This window comes from Oncorhynchus masou, unplaced genomic scaffold (assembly GCF_036934945.1).
Source record: "Oncorhynchus masou masou isolate Uvic2021 unplaced genomic scaffold, UVic_Omas_1.1 unplaced_scaffold_1869, whole genome shotgun sequence".
Lineage (NCBI taxonomy): Eukaryota > Metazoa > Chordata > Actinopteri > Salmoniformes > Salmonidae > Oncorhynchus > Oncorhynchus masou.
This window is the reverse complement of record NW_027008374.1, coordinates 20,034-30,000: the sequence shown is the minus strand read 5'-3', so window position 1 is coordinate 30,000 and position 9,967 is coordinate 20,034. Positions and strand designations below refer to the sequence as shown.

General features: G+C 51.0%; 1 protein-coding gene across 1 annotated transcript in view; it reads right to left on the bottom strand.

The window, feature by feature from the left end:
- LOC135532469 (retinol dehydrogenase 10-A-like) overlaps positions 1-4,745 on the bottom strand; it is a 9,725-nt gene extending 4,980 nt beyond the window's left edge. The window contains exons 1-2 of the mRNA XM_064959971.1: positions 4,641-4,745; positions 1,566-1,711 (exon numbers count right to left, since the gene is read on the bottom strand). Of these exons, the coding sequence (XP_064816043.1) occupies positions 1,566-1,711; positions 4,641-4,745 (251 nt within the window). The remainder of the gene's footprint in view (positions 1-1,565; positions 1,712-4,640) is intronic.
- Positions 4,746-9,967: the final 5,222 nt, after the last annotated feature.

Here is a 9,967-nt window from a genome sequence, read left to right as displayed (position 1 = left end):
CTCTCTCCCTGTCCTGTCCCATTACACCAGGTCATCTCTCTCCCTGGCCAGTCCCAGTACACAAGGTCATCTCTCTCCCTGTCCTGTCCCAGTACACCAGGTCGTCTCTCTCCCTGTCCTGTCCCAGTAGACCAGGTCATCTCCCTGTCCTGTCTCATTACACCAGGTCATCTCTCTCCCTGTCCTGTCCCATTACACCAGGTCATCTCTCTCCCTGGCCAGTCCCAGTACACCAGGTCATCTCTCTCCCTGGCCAGTCCCATTACACCAGGTCATCTCTCTCCCTGGCCAGTCCCATTACACCAGGTCATCTCTCTCCCTGGCCAGTCCCAGTACACAAGGTCATCTCCCTGTCCTGTCCCATTACACAAGGTCATCTCCCTGTCCTGTCCCATTACACCAGGTCATCTCTCTCCCTGTCCTGTCCCATTACACCAGGTCATCTCTCTCCCTGTCCTGTCCCATTACACCAGGTCGTCTCTCTCCCTGTCCTGTCCCATTACACCAGGTCATCTCTCTCCCTGTCCTGTCCCATTACACCAGGTCATCTCTCTCCCTGTCCTGTCCCAGTACACAAGGTCATCTCTCTCCCTGTCCTGTCCCATTACACCAGGTCATCTCTCTCCCTGTCCTGTCCCATTACACCAGGTCATCTCTCTCCCTGGCCAGTCCCAGTACACAAGGTCATCTCTCTCCCTGTCCTGTCCCAGTACACCAGGTCGTCTCTCTCCCTGTCCTGTCCCATTACACCAGGTCATCTCTCTCCCTGTCCTGTCCCATTACACCAGGTCATCTCTCTCCCTGTCCTGTCCCAGTACACAAGGTCATCTCTCTCCGGTCCTGTCCCATTACACCAGGTCATCTCTCTCCCTGGCCAGTCCCAGTACACAAGGTCATCTCTCTCCCTGGCCAGTCCCAGTACACAAGGTCATCTCCCTGGCCAGTCCCAGTACACAAGGTCATCTCCCTGGCCAGTCCCAGTACACAAGGTCATCTCCCTGGCCAGTCCCAGTACACAAGGTCATCTCCCTGGCCAGTCCCAGTACACAAGGTCATCTCCCTGTCCTGTCCCATTACACAAGGTCATCTCCTGGCCAGTCCCATTACACCAGGTCATCTCTCTCCCTGGCCAGTCCCAGTACACAAGGTCATCTCCCTGGCCAGTCCCAGTACACAAGGTCATCTCCCTGGCCAGTCCCAGTACACAAGGTCATCTCCCTGGCCAGTCCCAGTACACAAGGTCATCTCCCTGGCCAGTCCCAGTACACAAGGTCATCTCCCTGGCCAGTCCCAGTACACAAGGTCATCTCCCTGGCCAGTCCCAGTACACAAGGTCATCTCCCTGGCCAGTCCCAGTACACAAGGGCTAGAAAATGCTGCACAGTTAGCTGTAGATTCCCTGGTGCATTTGATCTAATTATTAACCTCAAAGTATATTTATAACGAATCATGTTAGATTGATTGGTTGATGGATGTAAAACATAATGGATCAGATGTCTGTCTGATTGGCTGATGGATGTAAAACATAATGGATCAGATGTCTGATTGGTTGATGGATGTCTCACCTTATCCTGCAGCCTTTGAACATGCCCGTGTCCACCAGGTAGGGACACACCAGCGTCATCTTAATGCCGTCCTTATCCGAAGCCTTGATCTCGTGGCTCAGCGACTCGTGGAAGCCGATGGCCCCGAACTTACTGGCGCAGTAATCCTATAGGGGGTCATGAGAGGAAAAGGTGTTAAATCCTGTGTAGCTATCACACTGGAGTAAAGACAAACAGTCGTAGAATTACACTGGAATAGGACAGGCGTCACCATTTTAGGTCAATGAGGTCATAATGAGTGGACTGGCGGTCATTCTGACCGTCCATGTGGGTTTACTAGTCCAATTGCCAAGGTCAGAGGTTCCAAGTTCGTTGTATTTCATTCTCTCTCTATGGACACAACGGGTACCCCCTTTAAAACCCCTGCAGCGACAGCTTGGCTTCTATTTCATTCTCTCTCTATGGACACAACGGTACCCCCTTTAAAACCCCTGCAGCGACAGCTTGGCTTCTATTTCATTCTCTCTCTATGGACACAACGGGTACCCCCTTTAAAACCCCTGCAGCGACAGCTTGGCTTCTATTTCATTCTCTCTCTATGGACACAACGGGTACCCCCTTTAAAACCCCTGCAGCGACAGCTTGGCTTCTATTTCATTCTCTCTCTATGGACACAACGGGTACCCCCTTTAAAACCCCTGCAGCGACAGCTTGGCTTCTATTTCATTCTCTCTCTATGGACACAACGGGTACCCCCTTTAAAACCCCTGGAGCGACAGCTTGGCTTCTATTTCATTCTCTCTCTATGGACACAACGGGTACCCCCTTTAAAACCCCTGCAGTGACAGCTTGGCTTCTATTTCATTCTCTCTCTATGGACACAACGGGTACCCCCTTTAAAACCCCTGCAGCGATAGCTTGGCTTCTATTTCATTCTCTCTATGGACACAACGGGTACCCCCTTTAAAACCCCTGCAGCGACAGCTTGGCTTCTATTTCATTCTCTCTCTATGGACACAACGGGTACCCCCTTTAAAACCCCTGCAGCGACAGCTTGGCTTCTATTTCATTCTCTCTCTATGGACACAACGGGTACCCCCTTTAAAACCCCTGCAGCGACAGCTTGGCTTCCGTTGTGGCGATCGTGCTGCAAGTGGTTGTCTGGCTAGGTTCTTCCCATTGGGCCTAAACTGGTTGAATCAACGTTGTTTCCACGTCATTTCACCCCCCCCCCCAAAAAAAAATAAAAAAAAAAAATCTGATGTTGTAAAACTGATTGGCTTTGGAAAAAAACACACCAGGTGGGTTATAGCTCCACGGGTCCCTCTGCTTTTAAACAGAGTGTATTTAACACCTGACCGCACTGCAGTAATGACTGAACATTATCACGAGGCTCCCTCGCAGGCTGGGTTCTACTTCCTGTTAGCTACACAGATACGTCCCAAAGGGCGCCCTAGTCCCTATATAGTGCACTACTTTTGATCAGAGACCTATTGGGACTCCCTATGGGGCCCTAGTCAAAAGTAGTGCACTATATAGGAAATATAATGGCATTTGAAAACACACCACAAAAACACTCCCCACTCCTCCCAATCTCTACAGTCCTCCCTTTTACAGTGTCATTAGCATTCTGTCGCCCCTCATCAGACAGACCAGTGTTGGGTTAGGGTATGGGCCCTGCAGGCGCTGGGCTGGGATGGTTTGATGTGGTTCACCCAGGAACTCATCTTTAAAAAAGTAAAACCCCAGCTTGGGCCAACACAGATGCATTGTGGAGAAACAGAGAGAGGACAAGGGTGATGTGACTGTGTTCACGTGACAAGCCTGGCAGACTGAGGCTCCTAAGTAAATACTCCCTCCTGCCACAAAAAACAAAATCACATTCAAGACATTTATAGGAAGTATAATAGGGTAGCAAGAACATGGACTGTGTTCCAGTCCCTTTGTAGAACAACTAAATCATTAAGAATGAGTGACTGCCCACGCATTAAAGAGGGAGTCCATGTGTTCCAGTCCCTTTGTAGAACGACTAAATCATTAAGAATGAGTGCCTGCCCACGCATTAAAGAGGGAGTCCATGTGTTCTAGAATATTAAAAAGCATTCTAGAAGGCTTCTCTAGAACACACCAACAGAGTGACAGCTACAGCCACTCTTCTTATTGTCCCCTGGACAAATGACCACAGAAAATCCTTTTAACACTTACTCAGATAACACACAAAAAGAAAACGGTGAGGGGCCTGGACGAAGGATGACCGGGAAAAAAATATATATATATTTTTTTTAAAGCGAAAACAAAATCACCTCCATTTACAGTGAATCGACGTGATTACTGAGAGAGCTGTGATGGTTTCACAAAGAGCCTGATGAAGATCTCTCTCCCACAGAGACCTGTCAGCCTGTTCTTCCCTCAGAGCCAAGGGCCCTCCACCCCCCAGCTACAGACAGAGGGCCCCGTAACAGGCCCCCAGACCCACCCCCCAGCTACAGACAGAGGGCCCCGTAACAGGCCCCCCAGACCCACCCCCCAGCTACAGACAGAGGGCCCCGTAACAGGCCCCCCAGACCCACCCCCAGCTACAGACAGAGGGCCCCGTAACAGACCCCCAGACCCACCCCCAGCTACAGACAGAGGGCCCCGTAACAGGCCCCCAGACCCGCCCCCAGCTACAGACAGAGGGCCCCGTAACAGGCCCCCCAGACCCACCCCCAGCTACAGACAGAGGGCCCCGTAACAGGCCCCCAGATCCACCCCCCAGCTACAGACAGAGGGCCCCGTAACAGGCACCCCAGACCCCCCCCAGGGGGTTCATCTGTTACTTTATTTTCCGGAGTTGGGGGGGGGGTGCTACGAGAAAGGCAAAACTCCCTGTGTGTGTGTGTGTGTGTGTGTGTGTGTGTGTGTGTGTGTGTGTGTGTGTCAGCATTTGCGCATGTAATTGAATCTGCTCGCCAAACTGCGCCAGCTAGGATACGGAGTGTCCAAAGTGTGTGTGTGTTTTCCACCCGGGTCCCTGGTTGTGTAGACTAGAGCGATACTGTAGATGGCACTACGTAGTATAACTGCAGACAGTCTCCATCATGTAGAGTAACTCACCTCAACGCCAGCTGTGCTGAATAGCCCCAGAGAGCTGGCAACCGTCACAATGTGGCCGTGGTTCAGCTCCAACATCTTGGGAAGGAAGGCCTTGGTGGTCTGCATCGGGGAGAGGGAAGGAGGGAAAGAGGAGGGAGAGGGAAGAGGGGAAGGAGGGAATAGGGAAGCGGGGAAGGTTAGTTTACTGTTGCAGTTTGTCTCTGCCAAAGCCTTTTGATCCTCTCTACCTCTCTCCCTCTCTACCTCTCTACCTCTCTACGTCTCTACCTCTCTACCTCTCTACATCAGAGTTTAATTGACTTTCATAAAACATGCAGAGCGATGTTACTAGAGCTGTAACTTAGTGAGTTTGGCTATTAACGGCTTCCCTGTGAAGTTAATGTAGAAAGAAACAGATATTCAATGACAAGGAGAGAGACAGATCACACCCCCACAGAGGAGAGAGACAGATCACACACCCACAGTGGAGAGAGACAGATCACACCCCCACAGAGGAGAGAGACAGATCACACACCCACAGAGGAGAGAGACAGATCACACCCCCACAGAGGAGAGAGAGACAGATCACACCCCCACAGAGGAGAGAGAGACAGATCACACCCCCACAGAGGAGAGAGACAGATCACACACCCACAGTGGAGAGAGACAGATCACACCCCCACAGAGGAGAGAGAGACAGATCACACCCCCACAGTGGAGAGAGACAGATCACACCCCCACAGTGGAGAGAGAGACAGATCACACCCCCACAGAGGAGAGAGAGACAGATCACACCCCCACAGTGGAGAGAGAGACAGATCACACCCCCACAGTGGAGAGAGACAGATCACACCCCCACAGTGGAGAGAGAGACAGATCACACCCCAACAGAGGAGAGAGACAGATCACACCCCCACAGTGGAGAGAGAGACAGATCACACCCCCACAGAGGAGAGAGACAGATCACACCCCCACAGTGGAGAGAGAGACAGATCACACCCCCACAGTGGAGAGAGAGACAGATCACACCCCCACAGTGGAGAGAGACAGATCACACCCCCACAGTGGAGAGAGAGACAGATCACACCCCCACAGTGGAGAGAGACAGATCACACCCCCACAGTGGAGAGAGACAGATCACACCCCCACAGTGGAGAGAGAGACAGATCACACCCCCACAGTGGAGAGAGACAGATCACACACCCACAGAGGAGAGAGAGACAGATCACACCCCCACAGAGGAGAGAGACAGATCACACCCCCACAGAGGAGAGAGACAGATCACACCCCCACAGAGGAGAGAGACAGATCACACCCCCACAGTGGAGAGAGACAGATCACACCCCCACAGAGGAGAGAGACAGATCACACCCCCACAGAGGAGAGAGAGAGAGATCACACCCCCACAGAGGAGAGAGAGACAGATCACACCCCCACAGAGGAGAGAGACAGATCACACCCCCACAGAGGAGAGAGACAGATCACACCCCCACAGAGGAGAGAGAGACAGATCACACCCCCACAGAGGAGAGAGAGACAGATCACACCCCCACAGAGGAGAGAGACAGATCACACCCCCACAGAGGAGAGAGACAGATCATAACCCCACAGAGGAGAGAGAGACAGATCACACCCCCACAGAGGAGAGAGACAGATCATAACCCCACAGAGGAGAGAGAGACAGATCACACCCCCACAGAGGAGAGAGAGACAGATCACACCCCCACAGAGGAGAGAGACAGATCACACCCCCACAGAGGAGAGAGACAGATCACACCCCCACAGAGGAGAGAGACAGATCATAACCCCACAGAGGAGAGAGACAGAGAAGAGAAGAGAGACAGATCACACCCCCACAGAGGAGAGAGACAGAGAAGAGAAGAGAAGAGAGACAGATCACACCCCCACAGAGGAGAGAGACAGAGAAGAGAAGAGAGACAGATCACACCCCCACAGAGGAGAGAGACAGAGAAGAGAAGAGAGACAGATCACACCCCCACAGAGGAGAGAGACAGAGAAGAGAAGAGAGACAGATCACACCCCCACAGAGGAGAGAGACAGATCACACCCCCACAGAGGAGAGAGAGACAGATCACACCCCCACAGAGGAGAGAGAGACAGATCACACCCCCACAGAGGAGAGAGACAGAGAAGAGAAGAGAGACAGAGGAGAGAGACAGAGAAGAGAAGAGGAGAGAGATGTACGAGTCTGTTCTTTTCCCACACAGATCCAGTACCCAACGCTGTCTCAAAAATCTGACCCGAGATCAGCTTTCTAGGGGGCAACCAATCACAGCCCCCCCCTCCCCCCCTGTTCACTCACCAAGGACCACAATGCAATTCAACCTCTGTCCACGCTCTGCAGTACTCAGAGCGATAGGGGACAGAGATCGGACAGACTATTGCCACGTCAAGGTCTCAGTAGGTACGGCAGCTAATTCAACGACAGTCAGTGAGGTGCTGAGATGGGGAGTAGGGCGAAGTTGCCCCCTAGAAAGCTGATCTCAGGTCGGTTTTTTGAGACTTCCCTCTAACGTCTAAGGTTAGGATTTAAGGATTTAAACTGATCCTAGATTTAAAAACGTAACACTAGAGGAGACTGGGAGGTCCGAGACTCAAATAACATCTGGTGTCTTTCAGAGCCCAACGGGCCCTGCTCAACAGTAGTTGCACTATATATAGGGAGTAGGGTGCTATTTGGGATGCAATCCTAAGATTGAGTAGTAGCTGAGGTAGAACCATTGCGGTTTCCTCAGCAGGCCAGGCAAGGAGTGGAGACAGGCTTCTCCGTGCCAAGATGGCGGTGGGTGAGTAGGGCTATGCGTGCAAATGGAGCATTGGCAGAGAGATGCTTATACCTGGTCCAGCCAACTCAACCCAGAACCCATTTCCACATCCAGGGGGAAGGGAGGCTCCTTTTGATTTGGTCCAGCAGTACAATGACTGGGCCTACCTGTCATCAGGACAGGTGATTCAGACATGACTGGGCCTACCTGTCATCAGGACAGGTAAATCAGACAATGACTGGGCCTACCTGTCATCAGGACAGGTGAATCAGACAATGACTGGGCCTACCTGTCATCAGGACAGGTGAATCAGACAATGACTGGGCCTACCTGTCATCAGGACAGGTAAATCAGACATGACTGGGTCTACCTGTCATCAGGACAGGTAAAATCACACATGACTGGGCCTACCTGTCATCAGGACAGGTAAATCAGACATGACTGGGTCTACCTGTCATCAGGACAGGTAAATCAGACATGACTGGGCCTACCTGTCATCAGGACAGGTAAATCAGACATGACTGGGTCTACCTGTCATCAGGACAGGTAAAATCACACATGACTGGGCCTACCTGTCATCAGGACAGGTAAAATCACACATGACTGGGCCTACCTGTCATCAGGACAGGTAAAATCACACATGACTGGGCCTACCTGTCATCAGGACAGGTAAAATCACACATGACTGGGCCTACCTGTCATCAGGACAGGTAAAATCAGACATGACTGGGTCTACCTGTCATCAGGACAGGTAAAATCATACATGACTGGGCCTACCTGTCATCAGGACAGGTAAAATCATACATGACTGGGCCTACCTATATATATATATATAAAATATATCCCATTTAGCAGACGCTTTTGTCCAAAGCGACTTACAAGTCGGCTGGGGCCACTACTTTTGCATATGGGTGGCCCCAGTGGGGGGCCATTTGCACCTGTCATCAGGACAGGTAAAATCACACATGACTGGGCCTACCTGTCATCAGGACAGGTAAAAATCACACATGACTGGGAAACTAATATTGTAAAAGATCTGTCTTTCAAGGCAGAAGTGTGAGGTCAGAGATGTAAGTTAGACGAGCTAACGTGTAGTCGTCCTGAGTTAACTGACAGTTCCAAGACTGGTGATTCTATATCTAGTTAGGTTAAATGGGCATGAAGGAAAACCTCCTGGCTATACGTATAGCAGGCAAAACAGTGACCACTCTGCGCCCAAACCCCCCCCCAGCCCTCCCATGATGCCCTGCTTCTCAGGAGTGTCGGCCGCGACCTCCATCGACCTCTGACACGAAACGTGTGAAAGCGACCAGGGGCTCATGTCTTACATCAGAGAGGTCCGTAATTGGTGCCTCAACGCTCTCAGTTCCGCTTAATTACCCCCACAAAACAGAGCCACTCGGCCTCCCGGGCCCCTTAGCCCGCTGCCTGCCTCTAATTGCTACATACCTCGAAGACAATCTTGCCCACACAAAGCTGCTGGCAGCTGGGGTGTCAGAGTGCATTAGTGCCAGCGTCTGACCAACAGGAATATGATTCAATTAGAAGGACCAACCTTAACCGGAGGCTGGAGACAGAACCACAATGTCCTTGGTATGAAAATTTAAAAAAAAAAAACACCCATAAGGACATTGATTGCTGTATTGATTGCGGCCTGAGGAAGTGGAGGGTTTGTGTCGTCATAGCGACAGAAGCGGATTCTTTGAGAGGTTGCGAGGAGAAGAAGCACACAGTCAGGTGTTGTGTCTGTACGGTGTGTTGCATCATGGGATGTACATTATTACAACGGTCATCCAAACAAGGGAATCATCCTTAATTTGCTTCATTATGACATCATTTATGCATAGAGAACTAAAACCCTTAGTGGGGTTAGGGTCATTTATGCATAGAGAACTAAAACCCTTAGTGGGGTTAGGGTCATTTATGCATAGAGAACTAAAACCCTTAGTAGGGTTAGGGTTAGAGTTAGTGTTAGGGTTAGGGTTAGGGTTGGGGTTGGGGTTAGGGTTAGGGTCATAGTCAATTCTCTATCCCTGAAAGTCCACTACAAAAACCTCAAGGCAACTTCCCTTCCAGCACAGACCCCTGAATAGGACAGCAGCCATCTTCCCTTCCTGAATAGGACAGCAGTCATCTTCCCTTCCTGAATAGGACAGCAGTCATCTTCCCTTTCTGAATAGGAGAACAGCCATCTTCCCTTCCTGAATAGGAGAACAGCCATCTTCCCTTCCTGAATAGGAGAACAGCCATCTTCCCTTTCTGAATAGGAGAACAGCCATCTTCCCTTCCTGAATAGGAGAACAGCCATCTTCCCTTCCTGAATAGGAGAACAGTCATCTTCCCTTTCTGAATAGGAGAACAGCCATCTTCCCTTCCTGAATAGGAGAACAGCCATCTTCCCTTCCTGAATAGGAGAACAGCCATCTTCCCTTTCTGAATAGGAGAACAGTCATCTTCCCTTCCTGAATAGGACAGCAGTCATCTTCCCTTCCTGAATAGGAGAACAGCCATCTTCCCTTCCTGAATAGGAGAACAGTCATCTTCCCTTCCTGAATAGGACAG